General features: G+C 44.9%; 3 protein-coding genes across 3 annotated transcripts; 1 reads left to right on the top strand and 2 right to left on the bottom strand.

Annotated features, from left to right (window-relative positions):
• Positions 1 to 6,624: 6,624 nt before the first annotated feature.
• Positions 6,625 to 7,376, top strand: LOC133893661 (zinc finger protein 4-like). Its single transcript, XM_062334748.1, has one exon. It carries the CDS (start codon positions 6,825 to 6,827, stop codon positions 7,359 to 7,361), a length of 537 nt encoding a protein of 178 aa, XP_062190732.1. The 5' UTR covers positions 6,625 to 6,824; the 3' UTR covers positions 7,362 to 7,376.
• Positions 7,230 to 14,873, bottom strand: LOC133893660 (uncharacterized). The gene is made up of 3 exons (XM_062334747.1): positions 14,655 to 14,873; positions 14,246 to 14,531; positions 7,230 to 8,749 (listed from the first exon to the last, which is right to left on the bottom strand). The coding sequence occupies exons 1-3, from the start codon at positions 14,747 to 14,749 to the stop codon at positions 8,675 to 8,677; spliced, it is 456 nt and encodes a 151-aa protein (XP_062190731.1). The 5' UTR covers positions 14,750 to 14,873; the 3' UTR covers positions 7,230 to 8,674.
• Positions 14,874 to 15,009: 136 nt separating this feature from the next.
• LOC133892071 (uncharacterized) lies at positions 15,010 to 15,752 on the bottom strand. The gene has a single exon (XM_062332819.1). The coding sequence runs from the start codon at positions 15,695 to 15,697 to the stop codon at positions 15,314 to 15,316; it is 384 nt and encodes a 127-aa protein (XP_062188803.1). The 5' UTR covers positions 15,698 to 15,752; the 3' UTR covers positions 15,010 to 15,313.
• Positions 15,753 to 22,943: the final 7,191 nt, after the last annotated feature.

The raw sequence follows: 22,943 nt of genomic DNA, 5'->3' as shown, positions 1-22,943 counted from the left end.
ATATATATATATATCTAGCATCTTAGATGAAAGTCCGCACCGAAAGTTGTTTCGTTGGCACGTAAACCGAGCTACTTCCACCGCAATTCTTCCCCCATGCGTGTCATTCAGTTAGCATCTTAAACCATCTTGATAATGAATCAATGAAGAAGTTTCTATCCAGCTTCCTTCAATTTTCTTTAGAAGGAGTCGACTATTTTCGCCGCCATCTCCTGCAGGATGCGGCCGTGCCCCGGTGATAAACGTGCCGTAAACTTGCACTGCGCTCGTGAGTTAAGAGTCGCGTGGTTACATTCTTCAAAAAGTATTTTGCCACCGAGCATGCAAATCAAGTCGTCTCCGTCCCTTCCATGCATGTATAGCGTACGGCCATGAGAAACAGCCAAAGTCCCTCCAATTGACTAAGCTTCTACAAGCGGCGATGCCGTCGTCTAATTAACTTTGCAACGCGACGTGCGTAGTCGCATTATTAACCAGTCAATTTGTGCAGGGAAAAAATATGACCATCAAATTCTTTCCCGAAGAAGTTACCTGGTCACAACGTACTAATCAGCTCCGAGTCGAGAGTCGAGACTGGGGTTTCGCAGCGAAAGATCAGAGTTAGGTGCAAATGGCATCCGATTCTTGTGTGCATGAAACGCATCTATCGTTGTTGTCAGCTGAGAACGATGCTGATGCTCTTCCAATGGAAGATTATTTAGTCGCTGTAAAGTTTAAACCCTTGTTGCAGTTTGAACACTGTCACCGATCGGTCAGTCTCGTGATGGTTTGCATCATCGATTAGTTATTACACCAACTATATATGGATCTATTCATCGACTGTAAGATAAGCCCGCCGAAGCTGACAGGATGAGAGAATACTGTCGCATCGCAAGTTCTTCCTGTACCGCACACGATTCGTCATGGGCCGGGCACACCTAACGACGCAGTAAACGCACGCGGCAAAAACCTCAGAACCCTGGAAGGTTCTGCCTGCATGCTAGTGAATTGGTCGACACTGCCTTTTTCCAGCGGCATCTGCACCGTGCGAGCCACGATCGGTCGGCCGGGCAGGGCGTGGTGGTGAGCCCGGCCGGATTGTAGATCTCCTTTATGGATTTGATTGTTGGTTGGACTTGGACATGGACTCACTGTCAGTCTACTCTTAGATGGTTAACTCCATCGGGGACAGGCACAAAGTGCTAGTAGGTCGTAGCTAGCCTTTGCATGCGAAAATCAAAAGGTGCCGGGGGAGGAAAGAAAGGCGCCGTGGAATTCACCAACAGCAGGCAGCAGGTCGACAGATATGTAGTGATGTGTGCATGGACGAATAAAGAGATTGGCGCGACAAGGGCACCAGATCGCCAGACACGCCACATGCAGGAATGCATGCAGGGACGCTCTTTCTGCCGTGCATGCCCAATTGCCCATATCGTCTGGTTCGTCGTTGCAAAACGAGCGCTGCCTAACGAACGAGTCATCGGAGTCATCATGGCGTCTGAGCACCGATGTCTAGTTGCCCACTCAACGGAAGGCTGGTGAGGCAGGGCAGTGTCGGTGTCCAATCAACTGGACACCGATGACGAGTCTCAGCCAGTGGCACGGCGGAGGTGGAGCTGCGGAAACTGGAAACGGGCGGCGCGCCCGATATTCGGGGTGAGGATGAGGTTTGGATGGACGGACGGTGAGGCGGGTAGGCAGCTCACCTGATGCGGCCCGGCCCGTGAAGCCGACGGAGGTCATGAGGGGCCAGTAGAGTTCTCGATGGGATTGATGAAGGAAAAAAAATCTATACTACATCTCTCAACTATTAGTTTAAGTCTAATCCATCAGATTGTAAATGTATGTCATTTTAGACTTATGTAAAAAAATTAAAAAAGTAGATCAAATGATTATGTTATCCTTTATTTATTCTGTATTGGAAAAGATAATTCATTCATTTATAAGAGTTATGGCATTTATTAAATAAGGGTAAGAAGGAAATAAAAGAGAAAAAAATGCATAGAAATTCGAGAATAACTTATATTTAGAGAATACTTGAGGAAGCTAAAACGATCTATATTTGTAATCAGAGAGAGTATTTGTTTCTCGAATCATAAAAGCAGATATTACACCTCCTTCAACTATTCAAATCGGTATAATTTACTTCCTAAATTAGTTTTGGTGGTGGTTTCGTTATACGTGACTGTTGGTGTACCAAGTAAAGAGGTACCTCGACTAAACGGACCCACAAAGGATACAAACGGTCAGGGAAACATATCCTATAAAATCTAATCAGTCGACGAGCTACCCCGACCGGTGCAAAGCCTCCAACGACCACTCTCACCACATCTTCACACAAACCCACGACCAGCCCCCTGGTCATGAGACCTGATTGAACACTTGCCCATGCAATCCTCTTCACCAGGCACCGACCCCGATGGATAAGGTCGTGGGTGGTGCAGTGGGGCGTGTCCTGTCCTGTAGCCTTAAAGGCTACGATGTGAGACTCCACAGGCCGGCGTAGCACCGCACGACAGATGGGATGTTATCAGCTGTTCAACAAAGGCAAGTGGGGGAGAACGGTGCGCAGAGGCAAGTGGGCGAGAACGGCGCGCCGAGGCAAGTGGACGAAGACGTCGCGCAGAGGCAAGTGGATGAGGATGGCACACAGAGGCAAGTGGACAAGGACGGCGTGCAGAGACAAACAGACGGGGATGGTGCAGGGGTGCACCGTTCTGTCCCGTCGTATTAAATACAGTAGGATAAGGTTCTACAGGTTGGGCAAAGACGGCGCGCAACTGCACAGCATACAAAGCTGTCAGAGCAAAGTTACGTGTCCAATACTCCGTAATGACAACTTGAGATAGATATTAGGACGAGTAGAGGCTATCTGTGTAGAACCGATATATTAGTTCTCCCATTCCCTATAAAGGGATGAAGACCCCGTTATAAAGATAGGGCAGATCAGTTTAGGCAATCCTCTAGAACACCACTGTAACCAAGTGAGATCCACTATAGCACACAAAAGAATCAGGACGTAGGATTATTATCCTCCAAGAGACCCGAACCTGTATAACCCCCGGTGTCCTAGAATCCTTCATTTACACAGATAGACACATTCTCTCCCTGAAACGACGTTCACGCACCCACCATCATACCCTGGAATCATTGTCTGGGATTTACCTTCGACAGTGACGACAACTCAGTATGCCTTGTTGGCAGCATTTCACTGACGTGGCATAAAAAATTATAAAATTAATAGAAACAATTATAAAACCTTCTATGAAAAAATTTAGAAATAATTTCCTTTGCATCATATTTTATTTTATGGAGAGGAACCTTGAAAAAAAAAACAAGCTTTAAAAAGCATGCAACTCATTTATTAACTCGAGTAAGGAAAATATTAATATGCAAACACATATTTTTTTTAAGAGGATCTATAAAATTAGTTTCACTTTATTTAAAATTTTATTAATTTCTCTATGATTTTTACAAAATTCACAAGAATAAATTGAACATGTTAAGAAAAAGCATTGCAATTAACTTTATCATGTCTACCATTATTTTTCCTACACAAAACATTGTTTAAGTAAACTAATAAAAGTGTTTCACTAATTTTGGGGGTGTGATGGATTAGTTATGAATTAATCCAATTGTAACATATTTACTCAATCCTGCATATTAAAATAACTATTTCATGATTTTGTGTATTTTTAGAAGATAGAGGATCATGTAAGAAGACTAAAAAAATAGTTTCATGATTTTTAGATTAGCAAATAATTATCTATGCATTTAACTAGGTTTAGCAAATAAATTTTCTCACAGAAAATATACAACTTTTTCATGAGTATAAATACCTTTCTCATGTAGATCATGCTACAAGAAAACTAACAAAATTTATTTCATTTGATTTGAAGGTTAGATGGATTAGTTATCGATTTTACGAGGAAACCAACAAAAAACAACATGTTCACTTTATGCTTGTGAACTTTATAAAAAATCATGAAAAATTTAATAAAACTGTAAATGAAGTGAAACTAGTTTTATAGATCCTCTAAAATACATTCTATACATAAAAAATATGTGTTTCCATGTTAATAATTTCCTTGACATGAGTTAATAAATGAGTTGCACGTTTTTTAAAGCACATTTTTTCTTTTTCCAAACTTCCTCTCCATGAAATATGATGCAAATGATATTATTTTTTATTTTTCCCCATAAGATCTTAGAATTGCCTCTAGTATTTAAAAAAAGTATGATTTTAATGATTTTTTTTTCATTTTGTTTGCGCCACATCAGCGAAACAGTCCATAGTGCAGGCTGAGTTATCGACATGTAGAACAAAATCACCCTTAAAACCCGTTAAAAAAGTAAATTGCACTGGTTTAAATAGTTAAAAGAGATGAAATATTTGATTTTATGGTTCGAGGAGAAAAAAAAGACTCGAGCAATAATTAAAGGAGGCAATATATACTTTTCCATTGATAAAGAAGAGGACCGTGCTATTTGGCGCATGCGCGCCAACACAATAACTCATAGTTATCAAGATAAGTTTTCTAAATAAATTTCTTAATAAATTTTTCAAAAAAGTTAATGAGAAAAGTTTTGAAAAAAAATTTGCTTGAAAAAGTTATTTGAAATTTTTTAAAAAAATCCAAAAATAGAAAGTGGGCCTTTCAGAGAGGAGACATGAGTAGAGCAGAGCAAAGCGTGTGCGTGTCAAAAGGATTTCTAAAAAATCTAAAAATAGAAAGTGGGCCTGTCGGGGGCGGCGTGAGCAAAGCAATGGCGCGCGTGAAAAAGAATTTTCATTTTTAGATTTTTTAAAAGACTTTTACAAATAACTTTTTCTTAAAACTTTCCTCGTTAACTTATTCGAAAAATTTATTCAGAAAACTTATCTTATAACTTATATTGATAACTAAGAAAAATTACAAAGGAAATATTTTTCAAAAAACGACAAGTTATAAGCTACTGTATCAGCGCGCGTCCGTGGAATAGCACGGTCCTAAAGGAGGCAAGCCCAGACGCCTCTGCGACTACTGCAGAGTGGCGGCCCGCCATCCCTATCACAGCACAGGCGGGACACATTGTGCTTTTAAGTCTTCAACCACAGTCATCGCCAGCCTCCTTTCTCTAAAAAAAAAAAAGTCATCACAGGCCTCTGAATTCTTTTAGACGAAGAAGTACAACTTCAGGTATTATACCGACATCAAGACGTCAAGATATATATATATCCATTTTATAAATGCAAGCATCAGTACCGAGTCGGGACTCGAACCCGAATGGGTTCCACCGTAAGTCCATAACCAACCGGCATTTACCATCGCTGCTACCATCATTTCAGTTTGGTTTCTGGCACTCTACCAGCAGCCATTTCATATGTCCCAATCTTTTCCATGGTTAAGCAGCACAAGAACTTCAGGAAACGATCCAAATTCCAAGGGGTGGTTCAAAAGCCAGAAATAGAAATCGCAACAGCATATAGTAGTACGCAAAGGGAACAACTCACGGATCTCGGTATTTCATTCCAAACTGTGCTACAATCAGTTCCTTCAGAACGATGCTACACACCCAAATAGGATGCGTGAAAGGGCACATGGAATGAAACCTCTGCCTAGGTGTATCCAGCCACTGGAGATCAGTATCTCTTCAACACTGTGTAACAGGAAGAGGGAGACTGAACAGAAACGAAAGTTGCGTATGATAAAGCGAATTGAAACTATGACGGTCGTCACCTGACTGCTGCTGATAGACCAAAGCTTGTTTGCTACCTCCTCCGGATCAAGCCGCCAGAGGACGAGTCACCGATCCACTAGGGGCAGTCAGCATCAGGATTTTTCCCTAAACAGTCCAGAAAAAGGCAAGCAGCGGTGTCTATTTCTTATAGGGTTCTACAACGGAATATAGTTCCAGTTGTCTCTCTCTCCCAAAGCGAGCCGCATATAACAACAGTTGAAAGGAGACACCATATCGCTGCATAAAAAAGCGTAATCATTTGCACTGTGAATGCATCACCCACTACTTGCTTCTCAGCAGAAATCTTCTGCTGTTTAGTTCAGCGATTGTCCAATACTAATGGCATTGCCAACAAGAAGTGGCAGCTGCACTCACCTGAGGTTATTTGAATGCCACTGGTGTGGTGATGCAGATTGATCAGGCTCAGCTTTGGTGTCAAATAATATGAAGCGCCTGTGCCTGAGCCTGAAGAGACAAGAAAAGAGAATGCTTCAGATAAGTTCAGAGATAATTAATGTCAATCAACCCAAACTTTCAACATTGATATTGCTACCAAACAAAGCCTAAAAGCAAAGGAAGAAGAAAACCTTGCAATTCCAAGACATATAGTAGGTAGTTTCGAAGTCCAGGTATTTTTATGTAATTCTTCTTGATACTTATAACTTACAACGCTTCATTTTCAGCATAGATTCCTGTACTTCTCTCGACAAGGACAATTCCAAATGTAAACAGTAGCTTCCCAGATGATAGGCACACAAAATAGAAAAAATAACCAATCGTGGCACCACATGAGGTTACAGAACTGTACCTGATAGAAATGTATAACACTGCTATCTAAAGCAGGTGCAAACCTGATCGGGAATGACCTAGATAAGAAACTGAAGTTTTTGTAGCCTATACATGAAAGGCGTATCTTACAGAATAACAAGAGCCAACATGTTTTCCACTACTGCAAACTAGCATATCCTGGTCCACTTCAAACAATTGATAACCTGCCTTTTCCGTTGAATTATTGCCACCCGCAGACCCCTGCTTCTTTTTATAGCAAAGCAGAGGTACCACTAGTCCACAGTAGCACAAACGTTGAGCAACCCTCTCTTCTGCTACTTCCAACAAAGAAAGGAATGGAGATAGCACCTAGAGTGGAACAGAAGTCAGCAGACCAAGTCACTGAAGCTGGTCATGCCAACGATGATACCTTAATACCATGGCTAAAGTTGGGCCTTGATGCAATAAAAAGCGAAGAAGCTAAGCCTCCAGAGGCCAAGCCTGAGCCTACTCCACACAGGACTTTCTCCTGCAACTACTGCATGACAAAGTTCTTCAGCTCGCAGGCCCTCGGCGGGCACCAGAATGCACACAAGAGGGAGAGGTATGCAGCGAGGAAGTCACACAGCTTTCGGCAATTGATGATGGGCCTTCCTCCAACTGCTACCTTTCTCCAACCTATGAGGGGTAATTCCTACTCCACAATTCTGAAGGAGCATAGTGAAAGAGCTGCTGTTGTCGTAGCAAGATTTGATGTAGGCCAAATGAGTGGCTGGATGCCTTTTGCAATTGAAGAAGCTAGAGGGTTAGTGTGGCCAGGGAGCTTCAAAGCAAGTTCTCAGGAGTCGAAGAAGCAAACAGAGAAAAATCTTGACTTGACCCTGCGCTTGTAAATTTGTAATTCACAGGCAGACAATTATATATAAGCAATTTCTGGGAAATGTAATCTTTTTCATCATTTTTGTTGGGTGATTAAGTGTAAAATGCATAGTAAGAATTGCTCGTCTCTAATGCATGGTAAGAATGAACAAATTTGAATTGGAGCCCATCTTCAACAGTTATATCCAAGCTCAGAATTAAGAAATAACTGAAATGATAAAGAAATGCAAGCTCTGCTATCTTGAAGGGAGTGGCAACTTGGGACAAAATTGATACCTCAATAAGTGAATATGTTGTCCATAATCACCCACCCTCTCCCCCTCCTCTCCCAAGCACCCAAATAAGTCACCCCACTCCATTTTCTAGCTATTCATGCAACTTTTGATATGAACATTGGATCAAGTTAGTGTAAACACAGTCAATCTTACACCGCACACCATAAAACGGGTTAAAAATCTGACTGATTCGGTTAAGTCCAAGTCTCATGCGATTGGTGGTTGCATGCTGGACCAATGTAAAATCAGTGTTATATATCTGAGTATCGGACTGATGTACATTATACAATTATTGGCTGCCTTGGCCCGACATAACAGGGTTCTTTTCAGAAACCACAAGAAATAATAAAAAAAGGCAGCAGGATGACTTACAGTGAGAGCTTCTGGAGCACATTCACTTATGTCGAGTCAATAACGAAAATAAATTATGGAGGGCAAAGCAGAAAAGAGGGATTGCAGATTTTCCCATGATAATTAAGATGGTCTATGAATATATAGATGCATTCAATCTTCATTAATTTAGATCTTAAAAAAAAGGAAGCTAAGGTATGTTTCTTATCTATCATTCTGAATCTTTGTGCTGATTGACATTGCGATAATGATTCCAGTTCACATTTATATGTTCATTTCAGCGGTAAATATTATTTCACAAGATAAGCAAGATGCATGACATTGCTCCTCTTTACCAATAACAAACATTTATACATCGGAAAAGTCTTAGCCACCATGATTATTTGAGACTTCGAGCCTATCAAGCTATTATAAAACACTAGTGGAGTAGATCATATATCATCTGGACACCCTAGTCTTGCAAGTATCTAATGAAGTGATGGCTTGTAAAGGCATCGATTATATTAAAGTGATATGGTCTAAATTGTTTCATCAAAGTGCAGGCATCATACTCATTTAAGAAAAGCTAACAGCCACAGATTCTCAGCATACAAATGAATCCGTGCAAAGTAGTGTGAAATAATCTGAAAAAGGATGATAATGCATTGACATATCTATGAAAGTACACATGGAAAGAACAAGAAACCATTCCCTTTCTTACTTCAAAAGAAACCATTCCTTTTCTGTTGGAAGGAGTGCATCGCATTAGAATCCTCTGGTGAAAGCATAAGAACAAGCTGAAGGACGAGTGAATAAGTGTGAAGTGAGATGCCATGAGTAATACTTAGCAAGTCGCATCACCGGTAAGAAAAAAATTGCAAATATGAGCACTGCAACACAAACAGTAAATAACCTTCAATTGTGGCCCTTCCAAAAATTACATTGCACTTGATCGTCTGTGGATAACATAAACTAATTTCCTTAAAACAAGTTATATAGTTCTCCGGGAAACCATCCCCTCAGGATCCTTTGATGCTATACGATTTTACACTGCATCGTAAGTTATTAGTTACGATCAGACATAAAAAAGTTAGCAGATCACAGTGTTATGGTATTCACTATTCAGGAATCGGTATTCATCCATCATAGGGAAATCTCGAAATATTTTGTTACTATAATCCATATTAATACTGATGATTATTAGCTGCAGTGTTTAGCAACTCTGAAACTACCTTCGGCATATTAAACTACCAGCAAACTAAGGATTTGATCTCGCACATAGTAAACCAAAGGTATCGAGAAACTGCGAAACCAGTTGCTTGGTACTAAGAATTAGCCAGGCTCTCCGGACATATCAGCATCCATATTTCCAATGCTGTAGCTATTATCACGATGCTCTCTTGTAGAATTAGTATGTTTGTTGTGGAGTATATCTATCCATTTTTTTTTAAAGCCACCATGTGGGCGATTACATTAGATAGAAAAGAAGATGCATCAACGATGCTTACGACACGTATACATGCCTATAGGCCAGCCAACTCCAAGGCGGAGGAAAGGGGAGAAGAAAAAACATACAACATCACAGTTCAGAGATCACATTAAAAAGAATTCTCACGGCTATCTCTAAGAGATGATAACGCGTGGGCGCCTGCCATACCCCATACCATAGCCTCCTCTCTGATCTTGTTGAAAATGGCATCTTCAGTGAGCTCTTCGGCCTGAAAATCCGACGGTTTCGTTCTCAAGAGATCAGGATGATGAGTGTCTTAATGCTTTTTTGTAAGCTTGCCGTCTGGCATGCGCGCTCTCTCCACTGTCCTTCAATGGAGGCTATGCTGGTCCATGCAGAACGTTTTAAGGAAGGAAGATGCAGCCACCCCGCAACCCGTGTCCAAATTCTTCTAGTAGCCAGGCATTCAATGAACAACTGCACTGATGTCTCCAGATTCCGAAAGCACATTGGACAGAAGTATTGGTTGATACAACGTCGAAGTAGTAAGCGCTGGGCTGTCCAAACTCGATCCTGAATCAACGGCCATGAAAAGAATTTGCGTTTAGGTGGCGCCCACACTTTCCAAATAAGCTTCTTGTATCCTTTGTTTGGCATGTCCGCAAACTGGGTCAGATATGAGGACTTGGCTGTATATGTTCCATTTGTTGTAGGTGTCCAGGTGATCTTATCATCCATTTGGTTCAGCTGGACTGCATGGATCCTGTCCCACAAAACTATTGAACTGGACACCTCAATGTATTATTGTGCCCAAAAAGAGAGATATACATGGTATGGGGATGGTACAGATGCAGAAAGCTCCCTACACTAGAGAGTAAATACACACAATGCATATACATCCAACACCCCCCCCCCCCTAAACTCATGGTGGATCAACAACACTGTGTTTGGAGAGGAAAAAATCCATGTTAAGTTCGTTGTTGCGCCTTTGTAAAGAAATTAGCTAACTGAAGTTCTGAAGGCACATACTGAAGTGTCACAACCTGATCCTACACCTGCGATCTCATATAGAAAGCATCAACCCCAATGTGCTTGGTGAGTTCATGCTTCATTGGATCCCGAGCAATACTGATCGCATTAGTGCTATCGGAAGAGAGAGGAGTCGGTGCAGTAGCTGGCACACCGAAATCCACAAGTAGCCACTGTAACCAGGTGACCTTAGCTGTCAACACCGCCATAGCCCGCAACTCAGCCTCTGCACTCGAACGAGAAAATGTTGTCTGCTTCTTGGTCTTTCAGGCAATCAAAAAGGATCCAAGGAAGACACAGTAGACAGAGAGCGAACGACTATCAGAGTGATCACTAGCCCAGGTCGCATCAGAGTACGCCTGAAGCTGGAGTGAGCTGGAGCGAGGGAAGAAGAGATGATGAGAAGCGGTGCCATGCAGGTAGCGCAAAACACGGAGAAGGTGGGTGTAGTGTAGCTGAGTGTGAGCAAAAACAAACTGTCTGAGGATGTGAACAGAGTGAGAAATGTCAGGATGAGTGATCCCAAAGTAGACAAGACTCCCAACTAGATGGCGGTAGCGAGTGGGATCTGCAAGAAGCTCACAATCAGTGGGTCGCAGGTGAACACCAAGCTCCATAGGTGTCTCAGCTGTGCGGTGACCGGTGGGAGCAGCACGAGCAAAAAGGTCTTGAATGTACTTCTCTAGAGAGAGGTAGATGCTTGTAGGTGTGAAGAAGACCTCGATCCCAAGGAAGTAGTGAAGAGGGCCCAAGTCAGACATCAAGAACTGGTCACTGAGACGTGTCTTTACAAAGTCAATGAATAGAGAGTCATCACCCGTAATAATGATGTCATCAACATAGAGAACAAGAAGCATACGACCATGAGAAGAAGTGTGAATAAAAAGAGTTGGGTCGTGGTCGCTAGACTTAAAGCCAGCATCAGTAACAACCGAAGAGAAGCGCTCAAACTAAGCCCGAGGAGCCTGTTTGAGGCCATATAACGAACGATGCAGACGACAAACCATGCCATCAGGAACAAAGTGTCTTGGAGGTGACTGCATGTAAACCTCCTCACGTAGCTCACCATTGAGAAAAGCATTCTTGACATCTAGCTGAGAGATGTACCACTGTCTAACAGAGACAACAACCAGAAGAGTCCAAACAGTGGTCATGTGAGCAACTGGAGCAAAAGTCTCATCATAGTCACGACTATGTTCCTGCTGAAAACCACAAGCCACAAGACAAGCCTTGCAGCGCTCAAGAGAGCCATCAGCGCGGCTCTTGACCTTATAGACCCATTTGCAAGTGATAGGAGTGACATAAGAGGGTAAAGGAACAAGATCCCAAGTGCCAGTACGCTCTAAAGCGACAATCTCCTCAGTCATAGCATGTTGCCACTCCTGGTGAACAATGACCTCTCGGTAGATCGTGGGCTCGACAAGAGCAGCAATTGTGAAGCCATAGCGCTTACCGGCTATAGGGCTGCACCAGCATCCAAAGTTACCAAAGCGTCATCCACCGAAGGTGGAATGGCGTCAATGCGGCAAATGGTGTTCAAAGCTTGTGTGAGCTTGGAAGGCAATGGCTTCTTGTACATAGCCTTGTATTCAACCACAACGTTGTGCATCGAAGACGCGTCAGGCGCGTAGTAACCGAGTCGATGAGCAACAAGCTCCTCAGCCATCTGAGCCACAGGGACATCGCGAAGTTTCGGCGCCAGGTGGGCATTGAAACGGCGCCCTGTGTCAGCTGTGTAGGTGGGAGTCGGGAGCAGCAGTTTCGCTAGCAGAAGGCCTGGCTCCGGCGATGTGAAGAGCATCTTGAGGAAGGCCACGCCATCGTCTTCAGGCCGTGTCGCCAGCAGCTTTTCCTTCTACAAGTGTCTGCTCAACCGAGAGGTCCTCCAGAGGAGATGCGCTAAGTGCCTGGACCTGCATCTGCACTTGGTGGGCTGGATGTCCAAGGCCCTCGGATGCACAATCAGGTACCTCCACTAGGTTGGGCGCCACCCAAGGGCCGACCTTGACGGGCTTGCAGCTTGCTAGTAGCTTGTCCAGCATTGGATCGACGTTGGGAGCACAGTATCGAGAGACAGCAGGCTCCCCTCATCGAGCAACAAGCTGGCAGAAGGGTATGCAATACCCCCGTGTGCCTTGTCAGTGCTGAGAACAAGAGAAGCAGAGCGGGGTAGAGGTGGCGCAAATGGGGACAACAGCAGTAGTGGGGGAGGAAGTTCAGCTTCTGGTGAGGAGTTGTCCATATGGGTTGGATCGTCTCCCATTGCCATGTTTCTCATGACAGCAGCGTCTGGGGCGCCCGTGGCCACCTTGGCACAGGCCCCCGTGATGCCAGGTGCAGCTGTCTGAGCAGACCTCACCCGGGGCTTAGGGGTCCAGCATGAGGTGTGGGGCCCGCCTTGACTACCCAGCGAACCGGGCCTACTGTGTTGACATGTCGGGGCCCACTGCGGCGAGGAGAGGTTGGATGTCGGCGACGGTCGTGCGTGTGGCTGGCAGTGATGCCGCTGCGGCTGCTACCACACTTGTCAGTGACGCGGGGCACCACCGACGTCATGGAGATCGGGTTCGTTAACGACCACATGTACGCCCATCAGCATCTCGTCCTCCCGATCGCTCGCCAACCATGCGCTGGCCCTGCCCGATCAACTTGCAAGGTAATGCCAACTGCGAGTGCGAGCACGCGGTAGCCGATCTTTTTCCGTGCCGTCTTTGTCATCACGACCAGCAGGCCAGAGGTCACCAAGGCAGCAACGCACACTAGAGTGTGGGAGATGCCACGGGATGGCTGGGGTAGAGTCATCCACGGTGCCCGTAGTCCATGCGAAGGCCTGCACCTACGGTTGCCGCGGTTGGAGGTGGGGGGGGGGGTGAGTAGTCTTCTGCAATCTCAAGGTGCAACAGCATGTTGTAAGTGACACCAACTAGCGGTGCACCGCGGCGGTGAGGTCGGCACCCCAGGCCAATCCCTGGGTGTCTACCCACATCTGTCCTCCGGGAATAATGCGCACGCCATCTCCTCCAGGATGTCTTCGGGCGGGCATGCCCAAACCCAAACCCAAAAGAAATATGAGCGCTCCCGAAGGTTGTTATGGAGTTGACAGTAGTCGTCGTGGATGTCCTCCACCGTGTCACCATCCCAGGCATATAACGGTAGGTTTTCAAGGGCGATGCAGCAGTAGACCCACATCTGCCCTCTGCCGATCTCTCTTCTCGGCGCCCCTCCTCCCCACCGCCACCGCCTCCCCGACCGGCTCCGACAGCGCACCGCCATCGAATCTGTCGCCCTCGACTGCCACCACCACTAACCACTCCAACCTCGACACCCCCACCACCATCGCACCGGGCGGTGCTCTCGCTGCCTCACCATCCCCCCACCGCCCGCCACCACCACCGGGGTGGCAGCCTCCCTCGGAGCCCCCTCTGCAGCTGGAGACCCTAAATTCCCCTAAAGCTCAAACCCCTAACCCTAACCCCAACCCGAAACCCTAACCCTAATCCAACCCTCACTGAAGAAGACAATGGCTTCGCCTAAGAAGATGAAAGCTCACCGGAGAAGAATGATGCACGAATCTCCAAGAAGATTCTAAGGTAAGAAATTTGACAGATTTCTTGCCAAGAAATATGTAGACAGATATCTAGCAATTTTGAAAAATAATAGCCCAAAATTCAACAAGGATTTCAGGAGCCACGGGCTAACAACTAACTAAGCAACTCCAACATTCCGATCTTTCGCCTTTTCCAGAGATATACTTCTATCGTTCACGAATTTGACTGAACCAAATTAAGCACGCAGTAACAGCAAGGGCACTTACGAAGAGCTGCTGGCCGCGCCCGACGATGTCGTAGAAGGAGTAGCAGGTGCAGAGGTGCTCCGGGAAGCAGAGGTACTCGTCCTTTCTCTTCGACTCCCCCATCGCCCGCAACACACACACGCCACGGTCAAGTGTCTGCCCGCCGGTTCGGGCGTGTGCGGGAGCAAAAGACGGGTGAACAGCCGACCAGGAAGAGCTAGCGTCCGCTGGGCGCGCCGGTGATGCGTCGGACGCCGCGCTCCTCGACGATCTTGCAGGCGCGCAGCATGTTCTTGCCGAACAGCGTCTCCAGGATGTGGAACGAGAGAGCACGTCAAAGAATCGAGAGAGCAAAGCCTACGTCATGCGTGGGTAGAGCACGGAGCGAGACGGGCGGCGCCGTGGCGGCGGGCGGATTGGCTTTACTTACATGGATAGGTGTTCGTCCGAGGCGCGGCCCGCGGACTTGATCTCCGTCCAGACGGCGTTGACGACGGCAAGGGAGACACCGGTGGTGGCGAGCATTGCGCGCCGGCAGGTGCGGGTCGCTGGGCTGGTGGCGGTGGCGGTGGCGCGCAAGATGCTCGACGTTTTGACGCACCGGAGCGCGGACCGGGAGGGACTCGGAGTGTCCTCGTGGGAAGGCTGGCCAGTGGGTCCGCATACTCGGATACATACCATTCTCCCTTTTTCTTTTGTGCAGCGACCCGCATAACATTTTCGCAAAGATGAAAAATACCCCAAGAAAACTCGATTCTTCCACTGCAGATTCCTGCACTCGAGTAATCGAATGATCACTTGGTCGGCTCAGATCATAGCATAGCTCCACTATGAACTGCACTTCAGATGATTCAGCTAAGACGAACTGAAGCAAATTTATATACCGACACCGTGTAAAATGCCGATGGATTTCTGATTACAAGCACTCGAGATGGCAAACCAGCTAAATCAAAATCAGCTACATTTACTTGTATACGCAATTCGATTCTCTCAAGTATGAACACAACGCCACATTCTGCGGCCAAAAAAGCATCAGAAGCAACACAAGAAACACCACGAAGGCATGCATGAGTGACAGGTATCGACGCATCAGCGGTTGTGTAGAGGGTCCGACGAGTTGGGCACCCTCCGCTCGCTGCCCCTGACAATGCCCTCCGTCGCCGGGAACCGCCATCGCTTCCTGGCCCGCACGTCGAGCCTCCCGCTGGGCGGTTCCGCGTCGGTGGCGTTGGCCCCGCCTGCGCTGCCGGCGGCGACGACGTCGCCTTCTCCGATGACCGCCGTGGCGACAAGTGTCAGGAGGAGAGCCAGGAGGAGCAGAAGCCTTTGACCGCCCATCTCATGCATGGGAATGGAGCATAGAGTAGAGACTAGAGAGGAAGAGTGGACTGTCACTGTACTGTGTGTGTGAGAGGAGCTGGCGTGCTCTGAATCTTCTGCTGTCCTAATGTAACAGAACAACTGGACATGCATGCAAGAGTCACAGCCGAACCAAAAGTTGAAAAAGGTCTTTCGTGCCCTAGCATCTAGCAAGGTAGGGGCTGCTGGCGCACAATCATTTGCCACGGCCCTTCATACAACAGAAATCGAACGACAAACTGCTGAACTTACAGTCGATCGCCCCTTTATACCGCATGCAGCAGAATTAAAAAAGGAGACATGCTGCACCGGGAAGGCTTTCTCTAGCTCTGTCTTTCACATTCTGGATTGATAGAATGTCGATGCACCAAGACTGCTAGGTAGAAAACCTATGTCAATCTTCAGAAACTGAGGGTCTACAAAACATGAGGCCGTTAGTATCATTTCAAAGTGACCATTCTGGAGCCCAACGAGGTAGTGCAAGCTTTTTCTCTTCTTTCTGGGTTGCTTTTAGGTAGGAAGGTTAGTTAGTGAGAATCAGAGGTTAGCGGCAGATGATTGTGTGATTAAGGGGGTTAGTAAATGGGAGCAGGTGAAATGGCCCGGGAAACAGGGGACGCAGCTTTCCACGAGAGAAAGGTTTCGACGTACCAACGCCTATGCCAGCGGCATCTTCTTTTTCTTTTCTCAAGTTGCCAAGCCACTCCAAGACCAGCGCGGCGGCAGAGCGTGCCCCGTCGCGCCATGCAGCTCCGGTAGTCTGGTGCGGCCGTGCCTCGGCGGTCTCCCTTTGTCGCCGTGGCTCAGCTTTCCACTGGCATGGGACAAAGCTGGGGCTTTGCTTTTGGCTCTCCTGCTGCTGCGAGAGTGCAGAGCCGGAGAGGAGACAGGGACACGGGAATCTGGATTTGTCGAGCGCAGCGACGAGTTTGGTTTGCTGAATCCGATGGCCTTGAGGATTAAAATGGTGGTTTATTGGACTGCGTTTTACTGTGGTTAACACGAGTTGCCTATGAAGACAAGCGAAGTCTCCAAACCAAAATATTTTTTTATTCCATTCCAAAAAATCAAAAATAAGAAATTGTTTTTACTGTTTTCTCCATTGATTACCCTTGGGACCGGTCGTGGTCTTCTAGATTCTACGAAGAGCATGGAGGACGAATTTGTTGCTTTATCCAAATGAGCAAAAGGCTCATACATGCTCAAAAGCCGAGTACTCTACTAAAGATGTATTTATTTTAATTAGAGATTTCAAAAATTAATTTATAGGTTGTGAATTGTAAAAACTGTATTGTAAAAAACTTTTAGATTATGGATTAAAAAAATTGATAAATAATTTAGTAAAATAGACTTTCACAATCTATAAAAACTGAGAAAAATCAGCTTATTGAATTTCCACAATCCAACACACGAATTGTAAAAAAATATGAAAAAATTGTCTGTTTATTTTAATTTCGAATTGTAAAAGCTGAAAGCTACAATTTAAAACCGAAACAAACATACCCTAAGCTTTAGGGCTTGGATTATGTATTGTAAACCAAATTTTCCTTCTGTACGAGGAGGGAGGCCCTGACTAAAGAACTAGGGATGTAACAATTGGATCCATGAGTTCGAGGTCCTGATAGGTTCTGCACCTGGTGGGCTAGATTTGAGTACTAATTTGCACCACGGTCCAATAGATCTCCCAGAAGGTATAGGTTAGGTGCAGGTTTTGTACTGCACCCGTGGTGGCCACAGGGCTCGAATTCTTGTAACACCTATAAATCTCAACTCTGGTATCCAACTAAACCCAATCCAACTAAGGATCTATTTGTTTTGTTTACGGATTGTGATTTTTATTTACAATTTGAAGGTGAAATAAATAGATAATTTTTTATCATAGTTTTTTACAATTCGCTAGTTAGATTGTGAGAATCCAAGAAACTGGTTTTCCTCCAGTTTTTACAGATTGTGAAAGTTTATTTTACTGAATTATTCATCAAAGTTTTTTCACAATCCACTATTTTACAATCCACAATCTACGACCTATTTTTCAGAATCTTCAATAAAATAAACCCTAACTTCACTAACAGACAACCACAGCACCACCGAATCCCCATTCAGCGTAGCCACCACGCGTGGAGCCACAGACCACGTGGCTCGCCGCCTTGGCCTCGCGCCCTCGCCCGCTCCTGCTCGCACCCTTGCTCCATGGGACCACGCCACGGCCGCCACCCGGACATGCCTCCTCCACCACGCCTCCAGCCTCCTTGGCATGCCAACTCCAACGCCGCGACGCGGGACTGCTGACGCAGTCTTGCCCATCCGCAGTCCTGCGGCCGAGGTAATTTCTCCTCAACTCGACAAGCCGACTATCTTTGTCCATTGTATAGTGATGCTTATTTGTTCTTTGCTTCATGCTTTCAGCACTTGGGGGCGTCAAAGTTTGTTTTGTGTTGCTCAGGAAATTAATCACCATTGTGCCCAGGAAAACAAAACCCACAAAAAAAAAAAACCAAACACAACCCAATATACTAACTGGGCTTCTGTTACTGAATATTCTTAACACAGCCCGTTCAAACCAAAACTGGTCTAGAATCAGACGGGCTCTCAGCTTGTGCAGGTGGGGCGGGTTTGTCTACGAACCCACTTACCCGCCCCGTAAAATCACAGTTCGTGGCTCATGAGGCCTAGCTGCAATCCCGTTGTGGTCTAACATCGGCCTGTCTTCTAAGCCCACCAGACAACCTCGCATGGGTCCAGAACAACCCGCAGCAACAGCGCATGCTCCACCTCTGATTGCCCCACCAGGCTTGGAAGTACTAGCTCTTACTGAAAGCCGCCCGTCCCAAAGGCACCGCCGACATCGCAAGCTCCGTGGGCTCCACCGTGAGCTTCTCTGTCGATCCCCACCGCTTCCTCATCCTCTCCCCATGGGAAAAAGCCGATCTGAGCTCATCTCCTCGACTCCGGCTGTGGACGTCTCTTCGTCGCCGTCGCCGAATCCTCCTCATCCGATGAGCCATTGGCCGATTGCTTCCAACCGTGGCTTGCTCAGGTCTATGCGCACCCACTTGACTCCCTCTTGTTGTGGATCCACAGCCGACGCCAATGGATTTGGTATTTCCCCGATCGTCGGTCTTCGTCACTACCATTGAAGTTCTCATCGTCGACCGACCGCTCCGAAACTTCTCCATGGCAACTGAGCCCGTGGTAATCTCAGCTGAGCCTCTCTAGAACTCTCCAACCACCTTTCCACTTTCCCCGAAGCTCCCTTCCTTTCTGTGACCTGCATCGAGCGACGCGGTTGCTCTTGCTTGCCACCGAGCAAGCTCCGGGCTCCGGCCATCGGGTTGTCCTTCCAGATGTCCTCATATGCCGATACAAAGAGAAAGAGAGAGAGAGGAGATATATGACAAGTAGGGTCTACCCATCGGTTACACAAGAGAGGGAAGAGACTCTGATCTATTGAAATATAAGGAATGAGATATTGAGAGTCTGTTGGAGAGGAAGAAGATTTAGGGAGAAAATATTATTGGAATGGCTCCATATATGAGAATACAGGGAATGAGATATTGAGAGTTGGAGAGGAATGAAATTTAAAGAGAAAATATTATTAGAAATGCTCCCATATGAGAATTTAGGGAGTATGATGGTTCTTCGAGATATTTATAAGATGTCAAAATCTTTTGATTGTGTAGTTTGCATACAAAGTTAAGGAATGCAATAGGAAAGACTTATTATCTCGCTTAGGTATGTTTATACTCTTGGGGTTAACAGGTGGATCTAAATTCTCTGACTTCACTTCGTTAAAGTCGGAGATAAATAGTAAATCATGAGAGGACAAACAGTATCATGCGTCAAACAATGTATCAAAGTACAGCAATGTTAGATACTACAGCAATATCACTGGTTATATACTATTGTAGCAATAATGTAGCATCAAATCTTGACCGTTCAATTGTGATCCAACGTCTCACGGTGGAGTGAATCACCACCGTGAAATCAGTGATCCCATTTCTTAGCAGAATGTGTGGCTTAGCTCATCTCCTGTATTCTTAGATGTAAATGTTCCAAATGAGAAATATAATTCATATCTTCCTTAAAAAAATGCTCCACCTTACGACCTAGCGCCGCAGCCGTCGTCTCCGTCACCAACGTACTCTTCCGCTGCCACCCGCTCGCCTCGTTCACCCGCCTGTCGTCTCCCCTCAGGCGGTGCAGTTCGGGAGGGCTGCTCGCTCCTCCTTGTCTTCCCTGTCGACGGCAATCGCGTCGGTGCGCTCCTGCGCCGCCAGAACACCTTGGCCGCCACCGCCCTGCCACCCTCTTCGCCTACGCGTCGAGGTGATATGTGGCCCTCTCACGCGCCATGAGAACCTTTTTTTCTCGGCACGTACACAATGGTTCGGTCAATGCTTCAGTCCTGGATGCTACTGTACATTTTCGTAATTGTTAGCGTCAAAGATTCCTGATCCTGTACTTTTCTTAATTGTTGATGAAACTGATCGTCTCGGAGCTTGTGGATTTGATTAGTACTCTAAAGCCCCAATGAGCCTGTTAATCTCACATTGTGTAATCCCTTCTATATTATTTGATTAATCCATTGATGGTGGAATAATATTCTTAAAATTCTTTTTTCTATTATTTTGTTTCTCCATATTTTCTGGATATTATGCGACTGGTAAGACATGGACGCAACCTTAGTGGTCCAGAGTTCGACCCCGGGACGTACACCCCCGTTAAGACCTTCAATATAAGCCCCCAAGAAGGGGATCTGGCTGAAAAAAATATTTTCGGTATATTGCTTTGTAGTTTTTACTCTTTTTATAGTTTTTGTAACAGCACTACTCAACAGCCCGGTCCTAGTTCTATCAAGCAAACTAGGCAGTGGTCACAAATTTCAGACGCTTGTGGGCTCTTCCCACCGAGCAGATTTTTTTTTTACATTTTCTAACTTAAAAAATTAAATAAATAGATCTCTTATAAATAAATTACAGTAATAAACAACTACCGCTCTCTTAAAATGCTACAGCTCTGCTACCTTAAGGGCTACTACCCCTTAAGCCCACTGTTACCGCAGTGAACAGTATTCAGCTGCTCAATTTTCTCTTTTTATGTTCTCTGTTCAAGATAGTAGTCTTCTGTTACTCTAAAAATAGTATTTTTTTTTACATGTTTCATAATCCATGTGCAACCTATTTTAATTAGATTCACCAAAAGAGAATGTGTATAATTTAAACTAAAATTCTCTAAAAATGGTACTTTTATAACTTCTAGAAATCTTTAGGGCATCAAATAAATTCTCAAAAATCTGAAAAAATTCACTAATATTCTTATTATATTATTTATTAATTTCTAAAATTATTTTCAGCCCTAGATTATATAGTGAAAAAGTGAGATCCTTTGTAATGCTCTATTTATATGTATTTTTATAATTTCATGTGATATTCTTCTTTTAACTCTATTTGAATTCAAACATATATAAACCTAGGGGTGAAATTAATTTTAAAAATTAGTAAATCATATAAGAAAAATATTAGTGAATTTTTCTAGATTTTTAGAAATTTATTGATGCCCTTACAATTTCAAGAAGTTATAAAGTACTATTTTTTAGAGAATTTTTGTTTGAATTATACACATGATTTTTAGGTGAATCCAATTAAAATGGGTTAAACATAGATTATGCAATATGTACAAAAAGTTATAGAATTTTTAGAGTAATAGAGAACTACTATTTTGAACAGAGCAGATATGAAGGAAAAATTGAGCGGCTAAATACTGCTCACCACGGGAATAGTAGGCTAACCGTTCTCTGAGCTAGCTGCAAGGGCTAACTGCCGTCTGAGAGGGTGGTAAATACTGTGCTTGTCATCGTGGTATCCTTATCGTTCTCTCAAAGTGCTACTTTTTAAGAGGGCGGTAGACGTCTATTTTTTTAAAAAATTCATCCGGAGTCTATTTATTTATTTTTTTAAATTAGAAAAATGTAAAAATAAAAAAGCTCCCACCGAGCATTCATGCCAAGCAGCTTGTGGCTGCGGGCTCCTGCTAAGCCTGCGAGATTGATTGGAGAGTTGGCGGCAAGCTTGGTGGCTTGCGGGGTGGCACCGCTACTCTCAGCCCATACTCGGCCTGACAGAAACCCCACCAGCTGCGCGTGCGGACGGCGTGCTCACCCGACGAGAGCATAAGAACGGAGTTTTTTTTTTACATTTTCTAATATTAATATTTTAAAAAATAGATCTGTGATAGAAATTTTTGTATAAATAGACGTCTACCGTCTTCTAAAAGAATTATTCTCTGAAAAGGCTACAACTCTTTTATATAACGGTTAGTATACCAGGGTGGCACAAGTACCTTTTACCATCCTCTCAGATGATGCTTAGATCACACACTCCCCTTACATTAGTGGGCGGTTAACGCCACTGTTAGGCCTCCCTGAGCGCCCCCTTATCGCTCTCTGAGAGAGATAATAGGTCATGATCTACCATTTCAATAGCACTTTGGTCATGCTGTTCTCTTTAACACATTGTCACATTTTCCTGAGTCTCGCTCATAGTCTGTTGGACTATCATTGAGAATTTGAATGTCCACAAGAAATGTCTGTTTGATGGTTTGGTATTAGGTATCAGATGGTAGTGGTGTTTCGGAAAACTGCGATGTCATGACCTTCTCGTTGCCTCGGCCTCGCCTTTTATAAGAAGGGATTGATGGTGTATGCACCAAGTGTAGTTATGTAATTTAGAGACAGTGTATGCATTGTATACCTTTCCACAGTGAGCGATTACTGGACTATGAGTAGTCGGCAGTGTGCGATCATATCGGTCTAAAAAGGTGGCTGCGAGTGGTTTTGTCAGTCTAAAAAGTTGGCAGTGAGGGGTCGCATCTCCCTAAAAAGGTGGCAGCGAGAGCAGACTTCGCTCCGAGAAGCTGGTAGAGTGATGTCATATGGGATTAAGAAATGCATTAATAACGTGGTAAGTAGTAATGTCTGAACTTGTAATATATAGAAAGCAGATATGCGATCACATCACCCATAAAGGCGGCAGCTTGTGGTCACATCGTTCGTAAAAGGCGGTTTCATTAATTTGAAAAGGCACTAGCGTGCGGTCACATGTAGTACATAGAAAATAGACACGTCTATATAAGACTAGTTTGTGAATCGAACATGCATCATGAAACAAACATCTAAGTTACGAAAGCAACGATAAAATCCAACTACTGCCGCCCCCGCTATCATCGGCTGTTCTCACCATCATGGTCTCGTCGTCGCTGCCGCTAGTTCACCCTCACGTGGCCCCTAAAGTAGGTCAGGTTATCCGGTGGAACAACCTGGCTGGTAGCCCTCGTAGCGATCAAGTGAGTCGAGGCCTTCTAC

Source organism: Phragmites australis, chromosome 15 (assembly GCF_958298935.1).
Source record: "Phragmites australis chromosome 15, lpPhrAust1.1, whole genome shotgun sequence".
Lineage (NCBI taxonomy): Eukaryota > Viridiplantae > Streptophyta > Magnoliopsida > Poales > Poaceae > Phragmites > Phragmites australis.
Note: the sequence above shows the minus strand (reverse complement) of the source record. Positions and strands in the feature narration are given on the sequence as shown.